General features: G+C 40.5%; 1 protein-coding gene and 1 long non-coding RNA gene across 2 annotated transcripts; one reads left to right on the top strand and one right to left on the bottom strand.

Moving 5' to 3' along the window:
- The first annotated feature begins 884 nt into the window (after positions 1–884).
- Positions 885–7,970, top strand: LOC146505809 (carbonyl reductase [NADPH] 1-like). Its single transcript, XM_085182431.1, has 7 exons — positions 885–1,029; positions 3,951–4,065; positions 4,645–4,814; positions 6,545–6,652; positions 7,023–7,231; positions 7,336–7,389; positions 7,489–7,970. The coding sequence occupies exons 2-7, from the start codon at positions 3,953–3,955 to the stop codon at positions 7,660–7,662; spliced, it is 828 nt and encodes a 275-aa protein (XP_085038557.1). The 5' UTR covers positions 885–1,029; positions 3,951–3,952; the 3' UTR covers positions 7,663–7,970.
- Positions 7,971–17,963: 9,993 nt separating this feature from the next.
- On the bottom strand, positions 17,964–19,827 carry LOC146505808 (uncharacterized). The gene is made up of 2 exons (XR_014877658.1): positions 19,231–19,827; positions 17,964–18,998 (listed from the first exon to the last, which is right to left on the bottom strand). It is a non-coding gene; the product is annotated as an uncharacterized LOC146505808 (long non-coding RNA).
- Positions 19,828–21,976: the final 2,149 nt, after the last annotated feature.

Raw genomic sequence — 21,976 nt, 5'->3', positions numbered from 1 at the left:
CACGTTCAACTCGTGTGACCTTTCGATATGTGCAGCTGACGATGGGAACTAGACACCACTTTCATTTTCATTTCCTGCTAAGGTGCAGATGCATGCACGCAGGTGAGGTGGAGCAGATAATTCTTTGAAGTTATTTTCACTTAATAGAGCTTCCACTGTGTGACCTGATACCCTATAAACTTTATTTTAGATTCACACACACATGCACACACACAAACACACACACAAACACACACACACACACGCACACACACACACCCTTTGACAGCGTGTCTGAACAGTTGGTGGCTTATCAGATTGTTGCACCACAAAACAAAATTCTGCATGACAGAGAAACAGCAGGTTTCACTGCATGTATAACGTCCTGCAATGACAAAGTTTAGATGTATTCCCATGTTTTTCTATCAGTGGTTCCCTTAAAACTGCCCCTGGTTGGTACTGGTTGAAGATCACAAAACACAAACTGCTGAATCTTAAGAGAACATCCATTCAGTAAAGCAGGAACCATTCAAAACATTTAATAAACTTGCGAAATTACTGTTAATTAAAAATAATCAGACCCCCCCCCCCACCACCAGCTGCCTCAAAGCCTCATTGCTACCCCATCTAAAGCGTCTTGTTTAAAGGACAGACAATGTCAATTAGTTGAGTTTGCACTGCTAACACGTGTCAGTGAAAGCAGAAATAACTGAATCAGTAAAAGAACTGGTTTTGTTTACTTAACTGTCCATGCAAAACATTTCAGAGATGGAGGAGGAAAATAGATTTTTTTTTCAAATATAATTCCAAATCAAAGGACTTCATAAGACCTTCACCTTTAGAGGAATTACTCAAACTCTGATTTCTTGATTTTTTTTTTTTATTTTAACCTGATAAAACTTGATCTTGCATTAAAATGAACCTGGCTCTGGGACCTGGGTCTTCCGTGTAGGCGCGGTATCACTGCGCAGTGCTCCCTCCTCCTTTGTCCCTCTGCGAGCGCTTCACTCCTGTGGTAATCTTCAGTCAGGACGACAGCTTCAGCCGCAGGTAAGAAACGTCTGCAGCCTGATTAATATAACTGCGTTTTTTTCCCGTGTGGGCGAAGAACCAGTCCCCATTTAAAAGTTTGTCGTTTTGATAATTAGGCAACAAACTTTTCCTGTTTTAATATCACACCACGTTAGTTCATCACGTTACAAAAGTCGTTATTTTGCAGAACGTGCGCGGTTAAAATCCGTTGTTATAGCAGGACAGAGTGGCTCTAATGTCAGACCGTCGGGTGGTGTTAGAATGAAAGAGGTGAGGTGGCCTGAGCAATAAATTAAAATACATGAGAGGTCTTTTAGGTTTTAATGGCAATTTGCTTCCACTTTGTTGAAACATAATCATTGTGCGTTCGTGTCTATGTGTGTGTGGTCCGTCTAGAAGCCCCCTAATGTTGTACCAAGTGTATTTACACAGTGACGAAATGCAGAAAGAAAACCTTTCTTTTTTGTAAGAACGTCAAAACCCCAGAATGGGTTAGATCAGTCATGGATGCATGACTGTGTGTGTCTGCGTGCGTGATAGATCATCTGGTGTTATGCATTTCAGTCTGAGATGCTCTGTCTCTCCGGATTTGAGAAAGTACTAATAACAGGATGAATAATGTAAATGTTTTTAGTAACATAAAAAGAAAAAGGGAAACTATGTCCTAAAACAGGAAAAAGACAGAACAACATGGAAAAACCCTAAAAAGAAATGCAAATGTTTTATCTACATTTGCAGGCGTAGACATAGGCTGGACTTTATTATCAAATTATCTATTATCTCCTAGGGTCATGACCCTGATGAAGTTGGTCAATTATTAAAGTTGTTCATCTTCCCTTAAGTGTTGCTGGAATTCCTGCATTGAGGAAGACAGAGAGAGACAGAAACAGGAAGGTGTGTCTATGAGGACAGGTGCATTAAACAAAGTATGAAGAATATGGATCTTATATGAAATATGACAAATCTCTGGCTGGTTAATTTTCCTCTGAATATCACATACTTCAAAGGTTTTATCGAAGCTGTATTGATTTGTATTATTCATTTCCGGTCCAGAACTGTTCAGTGTACACACATGTACACAGTCCTCTGTGTTATGTTTTAGTATTGAAGAAATAAAGAACTTGACACACCAAACACTTGTGTCCAGGCGTCTGTGTGACTGTGAGTGTCAGAAGTGGCCCAGATGTGTTTGGAGCTTTCAGACTACAAATTTGTCCATAGTGTGGCCTTCTACTAATGTTTGTATGAGTTAGTAGGGCTGGGCGATATGGCCTAAAATTCATATCGCGATATAATTTGAAGCACGTGCGGTAACGATATATATCACGATATATTCTTTTCTTCTGTATAACGTATTTTCCACACTATAAGGCACACTTAAAATTCTTTAATTTTCTCAAAAATCGAGAGTGTGCCTTATGCATGAATTCTGGTTGTGCTTACTGACCTCGAACTGATTTTGGCTGCAGAAATCTGTTAAAAAATGTTTTAGTACAACTTGGGTAAGCCGCACTGCTTGATGGATTGTCAGAGCAAGAGCTTCGCGGAGTAATCTGGGTCCAAAACTCCGTCTCATTCAGGTCCCAAAGTCAAACGAACACTAAGAGTTAAAAACTGTCTAAATTCTTTCATCTTTAATTAAATCATCAGCGTTGCTGCTTTACCAGGTGTAACAATTAAGTTTTACATCCATGCGTCCATGAAAACAGAATTTATTAAATTTAACGGAGTTAGAAGTTAGCTCGCTAGTTTACACCTAAACATTTCATACCATGTTCTGACAGAGAGATTTCTGAAACTAATTAAAACGTACAGCTCTGCTACCACTTCAACATAAATGAAGACAGAAAACTAAACAGCAGTGGCGTTTGCAGGGTTACTGAAGTTGGACTACCTGGTATATAATGTTGTGCTACGTGATTGCTAGCGACACAGCTATGTTAGCATAACATTAGCACAGTGAAGCTGGAGGATGAACGCCAACTTTTTTCCACTCGATAAAAGTTAACGTGAGGGATTCTGGTGGTCAGGGACAAATGCAATTGCATAGCAGGATGCTATACACGGACCAAACTTCAGTCAGGAGAACAACTGAGATCATTCATCCACAATACGAGGTTAGTTATTAATATACTGCAACATCATGGGAATAGAACAGCTGCGAGAGAATTCAACATTAATGAATCTATGTTACGGAAGTGGAGGAAGCGCAGTTTTTGGCTTTCCCCATATTTCAAAAGTGCTTCATCTCTTTGCTATGACTGTCGCCCGGCATAATTTGCAGATGATAATGGTTTTAGCCGCTGCGATGCTTTCGACCAAAACATGCGCAGCTTGATGACAACGTCAATCAACATGCGCTATAGAGCAAGTATAGTCAAAATCTCTATCGTTGGCCAAATTTATATCGTTCCTATCGTAATATCGTTTATATCGCCCACCCCTATGAGTTAGCCAGCTTTATATAACTAGATCCTGCAGGTCATCTCTGAAAGCTAACGTCAAACACTTTAAGTACTGACAGCCTGAGTGTGGTTGCTTAAAAACCTGTTAGAATGATATTTATGCAGGATTATTGGAATTTATTTAGCTAGAAGTTTGTGTCACACCTGTAGGTCGTAACAGTCATTACAGTGACTCTTTAAATGATTGCTTTAGTTTGGAAACTGTTGCTGTTGGGCTGGTTTTACAGCTGTAAACCACACTTATATGTATTATTAAACTGGAATAAAAATGTGTTTCTATAAGCAGCTTAGCTAATCCTTTAAGAGTACGTTTATTGCATTAGCTCTACCTAGTGTTAGCGGAGGTGACTCAGCAGTTATTTGGAAGGAGTGGACGTCCCTGGCCTTTCATAGAGTTTATTTGTCTGCTATTGATGAGTTTAATAGTTTGTGTGTTTAAGCTGTTACTTCACATGTCGCTCTCTTTGTGAACAGACATGTCAACCAGGGTTGCTGTGGTAACAGGTAGTAACAAGGGCATCGGCCTGGCCATCGTCCGAGCTCTCTGCAAGCAGTTTGAAGGAGACGTTTACCTCACTGCTAGAGATGTGTAAGCACCACAGCGCTAACACAGACTCATGTTTGCACCTGATTGTACTGCAAAATCATTTCTGTTTTACTTTATTGCTGTAAGGATATTTTTGGTTTATTTCCATGTATTTGATGTTTGCCTCTAACCTTTTCAAACACTTAAAAATCCTAAAAAAAGGCAATGAAAAAACCTCTACCCCTTGAAAACATAAAGTTACATCATTATTAATTTAAATCTGCAGAAAAAACGAATTAAAAACAAATATTTATCTCTAAATTACAAAACAATTGTAGGTATTAAGATGAACAGTGACTCCTTCTGTTTAAGTTTTGAATTCAGTGCAGATTGGCGACACCTGCTGGTCACATGTTGGTATTTGTTTTTGATGTATATGAGTTTAGATGTTTTACGCTAGTTTGTAAAGTAATTGCATCTAGGAACAGATTTGATTACATATTGCAGTTATTTTAAGACAGCAAGAAGAACAAAGAGCACACACACACACATGCTGTTGTCCACACTAGGAAGCTGAGTGAGAAAAAATAAACCAGCATGGTTTCCCGAGGCAGACAGTAACGCTTTGTGTGTGTGTTGCAGCGGGCGTGGTGAGGACGCAGTGAAGGCTCTAACCTCTGAGGGGCTGAAGGCCATGTTTCACCAGCTAGACATCAATGACTTGAACAACATTAAAACTGCTGCTGCCTACTTTAAAGGGAAGTACGGCGGCGTGGACATTCTCATCAATAATGCTGGGATAGCATTCAAAGGTAGAATTAGATATAAACATTGATTTTAACTGTATTGTGCACTACAGCCTCATACACAGGAAGTTCAATTACAACGTCTAGTACTACTGACACCACCACTATTTCTTTTTATCCCATGTGAAACATAAAGCTGCAACTTGCTGCGACCGATCTAGAATAAGAAAGTAGGTTGTGTGATGATTTTTTTTTCTTCCCAGTTTCTATAACAGAAGGTTGTTTATGTGAGGAGGTTGTTGGCCTCTTGCACAACCATTTGTCTAGCTCCTTGTCTTTGACTAACTCAATTCAATTCAATTTTATTTATATAGCGCCAAATCACAACAAAAGTCGCCTCAAGGCGCTTCATAGATACAGAGAAAAACCCAACAATCATATGACCCCCTATGAGCAGCACTTTGGCGACAGTGGGAAGGAAAAACTCCCTTTTAACAGGAAGAAACCTCCGGCAGAACCAGGCTCAGGGAGGGGCGGGGCCATCTGCTGTGATTGGTTGGGGTGAGAGAAGGTATGCTAACCTGGTATGCTATGTAGAGCTGTGGCCCTGGGGTCTTCAAGCATGCAACCCTGCCCACTATCGAAAGCCAGGATGTTAATACTGCTGTGGCTTCTGTTTAGACACACTGGAAAAATATTGCTGAGATTGATGCTCCAGCAGCATCAATCTTTATCTAGAATTTAAAGCATTTTACACTTCAGCAGTCAAGATTAACCAAACTTGTCCTTTTGTCCGTTTTGGAAAGGATCCTAATCAAAGTGGGCACAGGAGGCAGGACGGTCGCTCGGCGGCTGTAAAGTTAAATGGACACACACAGATTTTGTACTAGAGACCTGAAAAGTTAAAACTATTTATTATTCAATTGATTCTTTGTCAATATTTGAAAAATATTAAAGTATCCATAAACAAGAACCATTTGTCCTCCTGTGCTACGTTTCCTTTCCCCCACTTTTAGGCCTTTTCGTTGCATAAATGATCAGAAAGCCGTTTGGCTGTGCTTGTAGCTCAGCACACTCACCGTATACGGAGCAAAGAGTGACGTTTTAAGTTAGCAGCTAAAGTTAGCAAGCTTAGTTAGCAGGCGGTGACTGTAGCCTGTATGGGTCCGATCTAAAGGGCACCAACACCACAAACATATTCAAGGGGCCCACTTCAGGGAGTCCAGTTAGCTGAGGTGAAGCCAAGTTGAAGCTAGCAGATCTGTCACTTAAAGTAGCTGCGCCACATATTCCCCCAGCTGGGCTGAAGGGAAAATAGGTTGAGCATTTTAACGAGGGAGTCTGTGGGGACTCACTTGCTTTTAGAAGAAACCATCAGAGATGCAGGTTTTTACACCTCCGCATTAGCTTCAGGTTTTAGCCCTCGGGGCTGCACTTTCATTGTCACATGTACTTCCATCATGCATGTCTTTAAAAGTTCAGGGTTGCTGTGTATGTGTGAATACAGCTACACAATAATATAAGAAATGCTATGGTGCATATGTAAGTGAATTAATGTGTTGTAGTCTTCCTGAAAACCATCAGATATTCGCCCCTAACATCCACCGTGATGAAGAAGAGTCAGATAACGTAAACATTCTGAAAATTATCCTGTAGCTCTGAACAAAAAGAGGATTTTTAATCAAATACTATTTGATTAAAAATCCTCTTTTTAATTAAATAAAAAATCTATAAATGATTAAGGCTGTTATGAATAAGGAGGTGACAACATGTGAACTTTGTTTTGTTTTTTTCAGCGGCAGACACAACTCCATTTGATGTCCAGGCCGAGGTGACCCTCAACACAAACTTCTTTGCCACCAGAGACATGTTGACTCACTTCCTGCCGATCGTTAAAGCTGGAGGTACGAACACGAGGCTGGATCCAATCTGCCGGTCGCGCCCGTCGCCGCTGCTTGAATAAACAGCTTTGGTCAGCGTTTGATTAGAGGAGCAAGTTTGGCTTCGATTCAGACTATTAATGACTGTGGATGTTCGAAAATGTTCTCTGTTGGCACATCTTGAACATTTGATCTATAATTGGAAAGCGATATTTTTTGTTTGCCCTCAGGATGTGTGATCACAATTTGCGGAACACAAAGCACGACAACAATTAAACATGCAGACACACTACAGCCAACTCGCGTGTAATCTTTCCTGGAAGATGATGAGTTTGCTTGACGTGCTGTGAGAGATGCACATGAAGAGGTTTGTTACCCTGTGTGTGCGTTTCAGGTCGTGTGGTGAATGTTTCCAGCTTTGTTAGTGCACTTACGTTGAACAAGTGCAGCTCGGAGCTGCAGCAGCGTTTCCGCAGTCAGGACCTCACAGAGGACGAGCTGGTGGGACTGATGCAGCGGTTTGTCAGCGAAGCCAAGAAAGGCAAACACAAAGAAGGCGGCTGGCCCGATTCAGCATATGGAACATCTAAAGTCGGGGTGACGGTACGGCTGATGTGAAAATGAAGTTCATATTCACATGAAGAACCTGCTCTAAATCTTAATCGGCGTACTTCTTTGATTATGATTATGAATGTGTGTGTTTTCAGGCCCTGTCCATGATTCTTGCTCGTCAAGTTTCCAAGCAGAGACCAAATGATGGAGTAACTAATATTTAAAATCGTTAACGTTGCCAACAACATTATCTCCTAGTTTCTGCTTTGTTTCCTTTTTATTTTCTGTGTTTTTTATTCTTTTAACAGATCTTGCTGAACGCCTGCTGTCCAGGATGGGTGCGCACCGACATGGCTGGCGATAAAGCCCCCAAGTCACCAGAGGAGGGCGCTGTCACTCCAGTGTACCTGGCCCTGCTGCCACCCGGAGCCACAGAGCCTCACGGAAAATTTGTGTCTGATAAGCAAGTTCAGCCGTGGTGACGAGCGTGTGATTGTCAGCGTTTCCACCCAAACGACGTGTCGAAGATCCGTATTTAGACTAGATGAACCAATCAAAACAATGCATTTTTAACAGTTTGAGTCTGTCAGTGTGCATGTGTGTATCTGCTGGATTATAACATATACAGTAATTAAACTTGTGTATGTGTAAGTGCTGGCTAATGTTTTTGATACAACACTTTGCCTGCGACAGGATGAATGTTTGATCATTTTTTACATGGAGGAAAGTAAATGTGCTTTATGTGTATGAAATATGAATCTCCTGAAGAACTAATAAACAGTTTTCTGCAGCACAGGGCTTGTGCATTAATTGGTTATGAGCAGAATAGAAACATTAAATTTATTACAATTAGAAGAAATGCACATAAAACCGAAGACTTGTCTTCAGTTAAAAATAATGACATTTATTGTTAGCTGAGGATTCAATTCAATTCAATTTTATTTATATAGCGCCAAATCACAACAAAAGTTGCCTCAAGGCGCTTCATAGATACAGAGAAAAACCCAACAATCATATGACCCCCCGTGAGCAGCACTTTGGCGACAGTGGGAAGGAAAAACTCCCTTTTAACAGGAAGAAACCTCCGGCAGAACCAGGCTCAGGGAGGGGCGGGGCCATCTGCTGTGATTGGTTGGGGTGAGAGAAGGAAGACAGGATAAAGACATGCTGTGGAAGAGAGACAGAGGTTAATAACAGATACGATTCAATGCAGAGAGGTCTATTAATACATCGTGAGTGAGAAAGGTGACTGGAAAGGAAAAACTCAATGCATCATGGGAATCCCCCGGCAGCCTACATCTATTGCAGCATAACTAAGGGAGGATTCAGGGTCACCTGGTCCAGCCCTAACTATATGCTTTAGCAAAAAGGAAAGTTTGAAGCCTAATCTTAAAAGTAGAGATAGTGTCTGTCTCCTGAATCCAAACTGGAAGCTGGTTCCACAGAAGAGGGGCCTGAAAACTGAAGGCTCTGCCTCCCATTCTACTTTTAAATACTCTAGGAACAACAAGTAGGCCTGCAGAGCGAGAGCGAAGTGCTCTAATAGGGTGATATGGTACTACAAGGTCATTAAGATAAGATGGGGCCTGATTATTTAAGACCTTGTATGTGAGGAGCAGGATTTTGAATTCAATTCTGGATTTAACAGGAAGCCAATGAAGGGAAGCCAAAACAGGAGAAATCTGCTCTCTTTCTAGTCCCTGTCAGAACTCTTGCTGCAGCATTTTGGATCAGCTGAAAATGATTTTGTTATTCAGGTACATTTGTGCCATTATAAAGCGTAAAAACTTAAGAAAACTTGATGGTGGAGAGAAGAAGCCAGCTTTTTCCTGCTCTTCCATCATCTCTTGAACCAGAAAGCCAACCATACGAGCAGCATGCAGATACAGATTATGATGTAAATATCATGTTGCTGTGACGTCAGACTGGCAGCCCGTCCTGGATGCACCCCGCCTCTCACACGACGACAGCTGGGATAGGCTCCAGCCTCCTGGCGGCCCTGAATTGAATAAGCAGAAGAAAATGAATGGATATAATATTGGAGATTATATAATGAACTTGGAACAGAGCGCTCTGGCTCTTGCTGCAGTGGCGTTCTGGGATATGACAATCAGATAATCAGCGAAAAGTAAACACAAAGTAATCTCCACAACCTCATCTCCAGCTAAAGGAGTTACCAGCCTCTGATAAGGATAATGACTTTTATTTTTGGACACTGGAAATGGCAACTACAGAGCTCGGTGTTCACACAGTTATGAGGACCAACAATCAACAGAGGTAAACAGAGACAATATATGCACAGGTCAGCTGGAGAGAGCAGACGAAATGAGACAGGGGGAGTAAATTTAACATTAAACTAAAAACAAAAAACATTTTTTCATCTTTTCCCAGGATCTGCAGCTATGGGAAATAAATTTCTCATAAATAATACATTTAAGTCATGGCCCTTTAATACTCTTTGTTTTCAGCTCTGCAAGTTATTTCCCCCATTTCTGATATTCCTTTTGAAGGGTTCTTTCCACTTTCCAGTTCCTGATTATGAGCTTCAGTTCTGGTGTTTAAGCATTTGTCTGTTTCGTGCTTTAACTCACCAAACTGCTTGTTGCCTCAGCGCTAAAATTCAAAACAGCTCAGACACTAAAAATGTAGTTTGCCTTTGTGTCACTATATTCATTTCTGCATCAACACTTAGAAAACATAACATTTTAAATGTAAAATCAGAGACTTAAAATTTTAACAACATGGTCATTTGAACAGTTCTGTGCAAAAGTCTTGATCCACCATATATTTCTGTATATTTTGTTTCCAAACAGCAGCACTGTCTTGTAATTTGTTTAAAAAAAACTGATCTAAAACAAAAAAAAAGCATCTAACTGGTGATGACCTGGTGTTGTGTTTACACAGAAAAGACCACTTTGTAAAGAAGCAATTTTGCTATTAGCAGCTTGCCACAAAACACATCACATGCAGTGGCGGTCCTAGCCTGTTTGGCGCCCTGGGCGAACACTCCCTCTGGCGCCCCCCCCCCCCCCCCCCCCACACACACACACAAACACACACACAAAACATATTAAGGATTGTACATTAACATAAAACTGTTGTACACACACACGAAGAGAGAGAGCGTATGCATAGTATGCAAACAGCTACCAAACAGCCATCATAATTCGTCATACAATGAGAACAGGACAAATCAACAATTGACAATGACTAATTAATATTAAAATCTGTAACATAATGTATTGTTTGGAGTTTAGTCTGTTACTGTTACTACTTTTACCATTTCTTCTTGGAGCAACTGTAACCCACATCATTTCCTTAGGGATTAATAAAGTATTCTGATTCTGATTGGTTCAGGATGACCTGCCATTATCCAATCACACATCTGCTTACCTGTATCTTTTGCTCGTTTCTCCTCCTCTTCTTTTCTCTTTTTTCTAAACTGAGGACCTGATGTCTTTGAACTTTTCTTGTCCATCTTCCATTGGTTTTAATGTTGCACTCCAGTATGAACACAAATCCCCCAACCCGAGGATCAGCATAACATAACCTAACAGACCTACACCTTAGTTCACAGAATCACTTTGTCTAAGGTTTATTTCTGAGATTTCACACAACCCTGGATTCAAATCATGAATACATAATGGGCTTGGATTTACAACATTATAAATGAAATGTGCTCTATTTGGAAGCAGCCGGCCCCCTCCCCTTTCGACGGGTTGTGTGTGAGACTTTAAATCATCAAACTGTAAACTTTAAATTTTAAATTGTTATTGATCCCTTTACCCCTGGTCCTAAAGTGTATATTTATTTTCTTACTCTTCTTATATTTATTGTTTGTTTACTTGCACTGCTGTAACTGGAGCCTCGTCGTCTCGTCTCTCTATAAACTGGACTGTATGTGGCGGAGATGACAATAAAGTTTACTTTGACTTCAGCAGCGAGCAGGCGCACCGAGGGCTCTCGCGCTCACTTTTCGTGTATAGAATTTGGAAAAAACATCGGTTCAAATTATAAGTCTGTATCAGGATGTCTGGTGTTTTCGTGTTTGTTGGTTTGTTTTTATTTTGTTTTATTGCGAGTTGGTTATTAGACGCTGCTCCAGCCGGTCAGAGAATCCCCCGCCGCCCCGCCCTCTGGTCTCTGCGCCGCAAGCAGCAGGCGCACCTCGCAAACGAAGGGCGCCCTTACTCCCAGCAAATGGGCGATAGAAAACCGATCGGTGCCTGTGCCATTCCCAATATGCGCTGGCTGACGTCGGGGCAGCATGAGTACGAGCATTTATTTATTTTTCGCCGATGCCCGTGATGCCGCCCCCCACCACGATGCCGCCCCGGGCAACTGCCCGTGTCGCCCGTATCTAAAACCGCTACTGATCACATGTTCCTATTTTTTAGCTACATTTACAAAAAATGGCAACCATAACACAGTTTGACAGACATAGAAATAAAATAGTATTTTTTTCTGCACCAGTAAGGTGATTCCCAACATGGTATTAACTGAAAACTCAAAAAATCTCAGCACAGTGTGCGTCCTTGTCCAACATTGCAGGACTAAAGAAATGAACAATTTCTAAAAGTCATGTCCTTAAGAAAACATCCAGCAAAGACCTCCACTCTTTACTGAATAATCATCAGAAAAGGATTCAGTGGGATGGCTGGGAAAGTCTGGAGATGCCAAATTACACAAGAACAGAACGGCAAACAAGGGAAAAGGCTTCTCATGTGGAGTAATAAATCCAACTGTGAAATTTGGGGTTTAAATAATCATCAATATGCGTCATCCAACAGTATTTCCATCTCTTTTTGCACACTGTGAAGGGGCGTGGTCTGCAGTGCCGCTGCAGGGGAGGCGGACGCACCTGAGCGGCATGCGCAATCACGCCTCGCCGGTCGGCTTAAGGTCTGTGCTGGGTTCTGCTGCAGTTATTGTTGTTAATGTGTGTGTGGGGGAGTGTGGAAGCTGCAGCCAGTGTGTGGAAACGGCAACCGTAATAATAAAGAATGCTGGAAAGCACGAATGTGTGGACGTGTCCTGTCGTGGGTCTGTTACACGCATTTCGTAAATCACTGCGCCCATAGGGAACTCTAAATTGGCTGTCTCAAGCGCCTTAGTTTAATGTTGGTGTTTAAAGACTTCTGGTAGGAAAAGGGTGGTGAGGTCTGAATTTGCTGCCAAAAGTCTGAGAGCAAAATAAAAGCGCAGCTTCATGGAGAAGTCACGACACCTGCTGGTGATACTGCACATTTATTATTACCAACACTTTATATTCAAAACGACGAATAGGCCTATTAAGTGCGATAAATGTGAACAAGAGCAAATCAGATCAAAGCAACAACACAGATATATGCGCAGTAAAGGTCAAGTCAAATGTAGCCTTGTAATTCTAATTCACGAGTACATTTATGTTCGGAGACACAACAACATGCACACAAAGGCAACAATAAACGACTCCCCGAAGCAACATTCACAGTGTTGACATGTTTATTGGGGCTGATGTAGCTGCGCAGCTGGAAAAGCAAAGCACACAGAAAGCCGAGCCTGAGGTCTTCTTCTCCCTTCACGTTGTATTCAGTCTGTGAAACGAGCTTCACAGTAATGCTGATGTTCTCTTTTAGCATGTCCGACTGCATGTAAAACAACCGCCTCACCGCAGATATTATTAAATATAACGCCACTTTTCAAAGGACTGCAAAGTGATGCCAAGTGTATCATTTTTATGCATGATTTTTTCGTTTTTAAGACCTCTAAAGCATCACTGTGCCCCCAAAAATAAATAATAATAATAATAATAATTCTTAAACAATAAATTACACACACACACACACATATATATATATATATATATATATATATATATATATATATATATATATATATATATATATATATATATATATATATATATATATATATATATACGGAGCCCCGCAGGGGGACATGGGAGAAAAAAAAATTAAGACGGAGTTTTGCGAGATCTCGCAAAACTAACTCGGGATCTCGCAAAACTTTTGCGAGATCTCGCAAAACAAACTCGGGATCTCGCAAAACTTTTGCGAGATCTCGCAAACGTTTCAGCCGCATTCTTCGGACGCTGGCTCGAAGCCGACCGGGCGGTCGAGGCACGATGTGCCGGGAAAGCGGTGTTCCTCCCGGCTGTAGTAGGTCTCGACCTCCCGTTAGCTTCGAGCTAATGGGAAGAATGCGGCTAAAACTTTTGCGAGATCTCGCAAAAGTCCGTCTTAATTTTTTTTCTCCCATGTCCCCTGCGGGGCTCCGTATATATAAATGTTGCAGAAATGACACATATTAAAATTCAATATGGCAATATCAATATCTTTTTTAACCAGATATTACCCAAATGCACAAGTTATTTTATTTTAACTTATTTTATTGTTTTTTAAAAGTTTTCATTGCTGGATACAGTTGTTTCAAAATGCTGTTTGTCTTACATAAAAACATACATTACATTTCATGTTTCCATGCACTATATCCTCCATAAATGGCCAAAGTTTAAGATTTCTTTAGCCTGAAAACATTTCATCCTGTCTTAAAATAACAGATGTAATATCTACTGTGTATTGTGTATGCAAACCGCCCCCCGCCCCCTGCCCCACTAATTCCCTCAAGTAATGCAAAAAAGGACCTTGGTGTCCTTTACAGCTATGATCCTGCGTCCGTTAATAATTTATATGCCAGCTCAAAATTTCAGGAGGAAAAACAAAAGATCACTCAGTACCAGCCCCGGTTCGTTGTCTGAGCTGTATGTTGTTACTACAACAGCTCTCTACAATAGGTGTTGAATATATACAATATTTACCTTTGGATTTCGGATTTTTTCACCACTCCTGGAATGAAATCTGACTGCTCAGAGTGTTTGTTTATACCAAATGCAAAGAACGTCAGAGAAGGAAATCTCATTCAGGTGGTTTCATATTGTTTGTGCGGAGATAAGAAGAGATTTCATACAAAATAATTCCTGTGGAAATCCAGATTTCTCTGCTTTATCGCATCCCTTTCTGCCTGGTTTAAGTCTCTGAGTCAATATCGCAGTAGACTGTGTAGTGTCGATGTAATCTCTGTGTGTATCTGTGTGTGTGTGTCTGTGTGTGTAAAAGTGTGGGAGTTGTAGTCCTGTCAGACAAGAGAAAAGCCCCGATTACTTTGTAGATAAAACCTAATCCAGGGAGCGAGAACGATAGAGAGATGGCCAAAGACAGGGGAGAGAAATAATCCTCTAATCCCTGCTGCCTGCCAATGGAAGACCCATCACACGCTCACTTTGATAATCATAATGATCGTCATTGGTTGTAAGTGCTGCACAAGCGTTATAATTTCTTTATTGATCCTGCTGCCGGGAATTCCCTCAAAGCCGAAACACAATTCAGACTCGAGAGCTTGAAGAGAAGACAAGCTGGTTTCTTTTTGGTTTGTGAAGATGTTTCCTCTCCTCCAAAAAGCTTCTTCAGTTCGAAAACAACCCAGAGAGAGTCCCAGGTTTTTGACCCAGTATTGATCACGTGAGTGTGAAACCAGTGTAAGATATCGCCATCATCGTGTGAGCTATTGAGAGTGGGCGTTTAAACGCCCGGGCAGGGATCTCAAGACTGCATTGTAGATGGCTGATAACTGGTGTCGTAAACCTCAACATCTGTTCAACGTCGGTCATTCCCAGTGGATTCCCAGCTGTTGAGGTGGCTTTTGGGTGTTTTGTCGTTGGGATGAACGAGTTTTTGCCCGAGGTGCACAGGGACGTTCGGTTTCTCAGTCTGCCATGTAGGAGATTTTGTTCCCCCGGCTGCTGTCTAAGGTTCTTTCCTGTACATCTTCACCAGTTTAATGAAATCCCAGTTAGGATAACCACATGTTTAAGGTGCTTTCTTAATTTCAGATAGAGGATTCTAGCTGCCCAACAGTCCTGGTTCTTCTTTGTTGTATTTTTCTTTTCACAATGTGTCAAATGATCACAGGTCTGGAGTACAGGCAGGCCAGTTCAGAGCCATGCTGTTATAATAGCTGCTGCCTGCAGTTTAGCGTTGTCCTGCTGAAATATTCAAGGTCTTCCCTGAAAAAGATCCGAATGGGAGCATGTTTTACTCTAAGACCCAACTATACCTTTCAGTGTTGCACTTTCCAGATGTGCAAGCTGTCAGTGCCACTGGCATTAATGCACCTCTGTCCCATCAGAAATGCAGACTTTTTAACAGCAGGATGAAAACAAGCCTTTTTACCTGTTTTAGTCTGGAGGACCCAGGCTCATGTTTTGGACTGATTCTTATATACTCAAAGCACTCTATACCAGCGGTCCCCAACCCCCGGGTCCATGAGTCGTTTGGTACCGGGCCGCGAGAGTTGAGGCTCAGGTGTGAAATGTATAGTTTTCAGGGTTTTTATCGGTTTTCAGCGTTATTTTGTTATCGTTTTTATCGTTAACTCGGTTTTCCTGGGTCTTTTCACGTGTGTTATGAATAAATCTTCTTTTTTTCGGTACCGGTACTAGTTTTATTTTGTTGTATTTGTATTGTAAAGGCCGGTCCGTGAAAATATTGTCGGGCATAAACCGGTCCGTGGCGCAAAAAAGGTTGGGGACCGCTGCTCTATACAACACGCCACATTCACCCAGTCTCACAAGCACTAACCCTATATCAGTAGAGAGCCTTAGAAAGCGCTCTATACTGAGCGCTTTCTAACTACACTCACACACATTCATACTCTGATAGATGAATACAATCAGGTTGATGACGGGGAAGAAATAAAAATCCAAGCAGGAACAAGAAACTTTCAAACTAGAACAGAGAAATGAAAACTCCTGAAGACTCAGCAGTGATTATAAAAAGGTCAGAATATTGCAAAACTAAAACGAGTCACAATAATAATAATAAAACCAACACAGGCACCCAAAGTAAAAACACAAGAATCCAGAACTCAAAACTGAAGAATCAAAGAAACACAAACTGAAATATATTTCTTTGACCAATCCCAGGGGATCATGACGACCGTATTTAAAAACAAGCAAACAAAACCCCCAAACAACAACAACAATAACAACCATATTTAGCATTATTTTGTTTTTTACTTGACAGTTTGGGGTAAATTGATTCAGATTGTATCACACTCCCTCTGTCACAGCTTTGATTTGAACTCCCATGTTTCATGTCTCTGTGCAGCAGTGCTCTCCAGGAGAGAACGAGGGAGAAACTCACCTTTATAAATTGAGAAAAAGTCAAAAAGTTTCTGTTGTGTGCAAAAGCAAAAGAGAGGCAAACTTAAAAAATGTCACCATGGAGACCAACATAACAGCAGCCCGACGTTCTCCTTTGAGCAACACATTACAGTGGGGTTCAAAGGTTTGACACCAAATCAAAAATCTGTCATGAACCTAGAAATAATCCATAAAATATGCCCAATGAACAGAAACTATTTTAAGTTTCTGCACATATACCTCGATCAGGAATCAGATTTAAGCCAGTTTGGTTCCTTTATGTGAGACATTTTCTTTGATCCTTCAACTGAAGCAGCGTTCAGATGACAGCCAGGCTGACGTGATCACCTCATCAGGGTTGTACTTAAATAAATACGGCTGTGCCTCAATTTTCCAGCAGACCATTACTAAGTACCACTGCGGATCAGAAAGTAGTAAAAGCATCAGAAGAGACTCTGAGGTAGGGAAACTTTCTTAGATCAGGTTTTATCAGATAAGGAGTGTTGACTCTCACGTTTAATTTATAGTCTAGAGCACATTTAAACATCAGAAGATGACCAAAAGCATTTTAGAGAAACAAATCTCCCCAAAACACGAAAAGCTGGTGTGTTTTGTTGAATATATATAAATATTTAGATTATTTGGTTATTAAAATGTGTCTAGAATTCACAAATTTATGATGATTCATCTTATAAAGCCTGACACACTGCTCTTATAAGCTGCCAGTAAAGTATTTATATTGGTATTGGCATCAGTAATATTAGCCCTGTATTTACTTGATATTGAATCGATACCAACATTTGCAGTTTTGCACAGAATGAATAGAAAATCTAAATAAACAAGATAAAAATAGCTGTAAACAAAACACAGCCAGGCAGAGTGAAGGAGACCACCATCAACAGCTGGAACCTTAACCAGTTATATGATTAATTTATGAAATAATAATTAATCTACTAAATATAAATCAATTAAGAAAACATGAAATAGATTAATTAATGTGAAATGATCTTATCGTGATGATAGCTAGCTAGACTAATCTAACGTGGAGCTCCCAGCATGTCGTCATGGTTTTTAATTCCGTCATCATTTATAAGTTAGTGCACTAGCATGTAGAAAACAATTCTACAAATGCAGCAGTGAAAATAGGTTTAGAGCACTGAACACTATTTTCCTCCATGTCCCAGTTGTGTAGAAAAGATGCCCTGAAACAGATAAAAAGGACATAAATATCAGAGTAAGATGTATATGTGAATGGATGTCTGTCTCTCTGCAGGTATAAATAATATATAAAATAATAAATACATCAGATTTATGAAATATTAAATAATAATCTGACATTCTGTCAGTGTAAATTACATATCTGTCGTGCTTCCTCCTGACAAAGTAAATTAAAAGTCTCCTGGGCTGCACAAAAAATACATTGCTCTACATTAGTGCATTACGATGGTTTAACATTATTAAACAGATGCAAAATGACACATGTCAATTCAAACAAACACTAATTGTTTAATTTAATTATTATTTGTACACTGCAGGGACCTGTGCACAGGGACTACACATGACATAAAGCTTTTAGCCATATATCTGCTACAGTATATTTATATTATTTATAAGATTTTTCCTGCAAAATGAAATTAAACAAAATTAAATGAATAATGCACAATTTTCTGTCCCTCATGTGCAACCATCAAATGTCAAAAGTCATCATTGAATCATTTCCCAGGGATTTGTGTGTTATTCATAATCAAATCAAATCTAAATTTATTTATATAGCACATTTTAAAGACCGAAGTACACCAAAGTGCTTTCCAGTAAAATCATGATACAGATAAAAAAAATCACAATATAAAATATAAATTACAGATATAAATAAAATAAATAAAATAATTACATAATCTAAATGCAAAGCCAGATGTAAATTACCCTAATTAGCCTTGAATGCCAGGTTAAACAAATACATTTTTAGACGTGATTTAAAAGACTGAATGGGATCTGATGCACGAATATGAAGAGGAAGAATATTCCATGACCTGGGTGCAGCAACGGCAACGGCAACGGCACGGTCTCCTCTGATCTTCAGCCGAGACCAGGTTGCACTAAGAGCAGTTGGCCCGATGATCTTAGTGCTCTCTGAGGGCTATACAGAGATCAGCTAGGTAGTCAGGTGCCATATTGTTTAGGATTTTACAAGTAAATAATAACATTTTAAAATCAATTCGATATTTAATAGGAAACCAGTGTAAGTTGGCCAGAACAGGGGTGATAGAATCAGACTTTCTAGTGCCGGTCAAGAGACATTTTGGACCAGCTGCAATCGCTGAAGAAGAGAAGATTGGAGGCCCAAGTAGAGAGAATTACAATAATCCAGTCTTGAAGTGATGAAAGCATGAATGAGTTTCTCCAGATCTTTGCGTGGTATATAAGGTTTAGCCTTAGAAATTAGGCGTAGTTGGTGAAAGCTGGTTTTTACCACAGTAGAAACCTGTTTATCTAGTTTGAAGGAACTATCCATGAAAACTCCAAGATTCCTGACAGCATCAGTGAGGTGGTTAGCAACAGGCCCGAGTGTGCCAGTCAGTTGTCCCAGAGGCATATTTCTATCAAAAACGATAATTTCTGTCTTCTTTTCATTTAAAGTAAGAAAGTTACGTGATAACCAGTCTTTGACATCCCTCAGACAATCAAACAGAGGATGTAGTGAAGATGAAACATCCCCAGTCAGGTGGAGGTAGATTTGAATATCATCAGCATAGCAGTGAAAAGAGACATTATGTTTTTCAAAAATGGAGCCCAAGGGCAGCATGTACAGAGAAAACAACACAGGACCCAATACCGAGCCCTGAGGCACACCACAGCGAAAAAGGGCAGAAGAAGAGGAATATTATCCCATCATGACAGAGAACGACCTCTCAGAGAAATATGATTTAAACCATGGTAGAACATTTCCTTTAATGCCTACTACTTGTTCCAACCTTGCCAAAAGGATATCTTGGTCAATCGTGAAGGCTGAAGTCAAATCCAATAGAACTAAGACCGCAGAGCGCCCAGGACAAGGTCATTGAAAACTCTTAGTAGGGCAGTTTCGGTGCTGTGACGCGGTCTAAATCCAGACTGGAATTGATCACTTATACTGTTTCTCTCTTAGTGGGTCTGCAGTTGCTGAAGTGCAATTTTCTCTAAAATCTTTGACATGTAAGGGAGTTTAGAAACCAGCCTGTAATTTGCTAGAGTGTTACGATCAAGGCTGCTTTTCTTGGTAACAGGTTGCACGACTGCATGTTTAAAGACAGTCGGAACACAGCCAGATAACAGTGATGAGTTCAATAAGATAAGGACCCGACTGTATTTAATGCATCCTTAATGATACGAGAAGGAATAATGTCATGCAGAGAATTTGAGCTTCTCAGGTTATTAATTATTTCCTTTAAAGTCGAGAATGACCAGTGTTGGGACTAACGCGTTATTAAGTAACGCGTTACAGTAACTACGTTACTATTGTGGTAACGAGCACGGTAACTAGTTATTATGCCAAAACCAGGAACGCGTTAGTCGTTACTAGGATTTAGATAGGGTCGTTACTCGTTACTTCGTGTGGTGGCTATCGCGGAGCTTCCACAGATTCTGTAACATTAGCAAGTGGTGGAGGCAGCAGGTGGAGGACGCAGAAGGAAAAGAGACCCGAGGCGGCCGCCGGTCCAAGTGTGAACTGAACTTCAGGTAAGAAGTTATGACCTGCAGTCTATCTGGGTCAGATATAAACCAAGTTTAGGTGGAGTTTATTTTCGTTGTGCTGACTTTTTCCGTACTGCGTACTAGCTAGCATGACGGAGTTTCTATACAGCTGGGTGGGTGCTATGAAGTTAATGATGTTGAACTTTATTTTGTTCATAAGTTATTAGAGTTGCCAACCGTCCCGTCTGGTATTCAGAGAAAATATTACGCGTTTCTTATTGAGGTGAAAAGGAACAGTTTGTCCCGTAATTCAGCTACAATGAAAAAGGCACAAAGCTGGAGTTATTCTGTCTTTACGCTGCACAGCTGCCTCTTCTTCTTTCATTCTCCCCCCTCCCTCTCCCGTTTCTACTTCAATCATGAAAACTGATCAATGATCAGCTGATCGGCTCTCTTGTTCGTTTATCGCCCACTTTGCGCCAGAAAGAGGAAACCAGCGGATGTCACGCTAAACAACAGCAGCACGTTTAAGCTTGATCAGCTGTTGTTAGAATTGATTTAATATTAATTTCTAGTATCAGCTGATGTTTGCTGGAGCCACAGCTGCAAAAAAGCTGCTGGTCATGATGTCGGTTTGGTTATCTGGTGAGAGGGAAACATGAAGATGAAACCAGGAGATGTCCTTACTGAATCATCAGAGCTGAACAGGTGATGGAGAAACAGGTTTACCTTTTAGGTGACATGAATGAGTTGAAGGGAAGTTATGAACTGTTTCTGAGAGACAGATAACCCCAGGATCCTTTTTAGGTAGCTGACAGCTGGTAACTGTGCAGGTGCGGATCTAGCAAAGTTTTGCCAGGGGGGCAGGTGGGGCATTAACAGGGAGAGGGGGGCACAAAGAAATACTTTTCTTTCTTATTCTAATTTAAAATGTCTCGCTTTTAAAAAATAATTATCTGAATCTTGTGAACAAACGATTCATAGATTGATGCAAATATACCATCAAAACAGTGTACATCACTGTCACAACAGTGTTTGTTTTCATTCAAAGGCTTTATGATTTTTCCTATAATGGCCGGTCTCTAGTCAAAATGCCCGAGCCGATTTTTTGTCCCCGTCCAGCCCTGTATGCAGCTCATCTGCAGTCTGGTGTTACCTACATCTTCCTATTCAGAAGGCAGAATTTCCGAGTTCCGAGTACAATCAAAGCACCACGACTGCAGTTTTTGTGTTGGATGTAAAAGGCGCACATGATGCTGTGACGTAGGCTAGAATCATGGCAGCAGTCAATGATGGTCCGGGTGTGGGATTTCTCTCGTGGAAATATGCACATTATCTTTTCCTTTCTATTAGTAGGTGGCACAGAGCACTGTGGCAAGTAAGCAAGCTAGAAGACTGGCAAAGTTATGGAAGCAACACATTAACAAGAGAATTCTGAGTAAAACCAAAGTTACTTTCCCTAGTAACTAGTTACTTTGAAAGTAACGAGTAACTTGAAGTAACTGAGTTACTTTTGATAGAAGTAACTAGTAATGTAACTAAGTTACTATTTTAAAGTAACTTACCCAACACTGAGAATGACACAGGTTCAAACTGTTGAAAAACCGTTGAACATTCGGAAACTGGGGCTTGATTTACTACCGGAGAATGTGGGGCCCTTAACACTGAGATTTTATCTATAAAATCATTTAGAAATTTTTCACAGAGGGCCGGGGAGGCACCCATCGAAACATCAGAGCAGGGATTAACCACTGAGTTAAAGATTTTGAACAGAACTCGAGGATTGTGACTATTAGTTGCAATAATGTTCGACAAAAAAGACATTTTTGCCATTTTGGCAGCCTTCTGAAATTTAGATCGGCTCATATGCCCGATGTCAAGGGACACCTGAAGTTGATCTTTTTTCCATCTCCTCTCAGCTC

The sequence above is a fragment of the Neolamprologus multifasciatus genome, chromosome 13 (assembly GCF_963576455.1).
Source record: "Neolamprologus multifasciatus chromosome 13, fNeoMul1.2, whole genome shotgun sequence".
NCBI lineage: Eukaryota > Metazoa > Chordata > Actinopteri > Cichliformes > Cichlidae > Neolamprologus > Neolamprologus multifasciatus.
The sequence above is the reverse complement of the archived record's forward strand: the minus strand, read 5'-3'. Positions and strand labels throughout refer to the sequence as shown.

Bases quoted from the DNA above. Each gene is read 5' to 3' on its own strand.
- LOC146505809 (XM_085182431.1), top strand. From the start codon at position 3,953: ATGTCAACCAGGGTTGCTGTGGTAACAGGTAGTAACAAGGGCATCGGC. The intron at 4,066-4,644 runs GTAAGCACCACA...TGTGTGTTGCAG, and splicing joins TACCTCACTGCTAGAGATGT to CGGGCGTGGTGAGGACGCAG. The intron at 4,815-6,544 runs GTAGAATTAGAT...TGTTTTTTTCAG, and splicing joins TGCTGGGATAGCATTCAAAG to CGGCAGACACAACTCCATTT.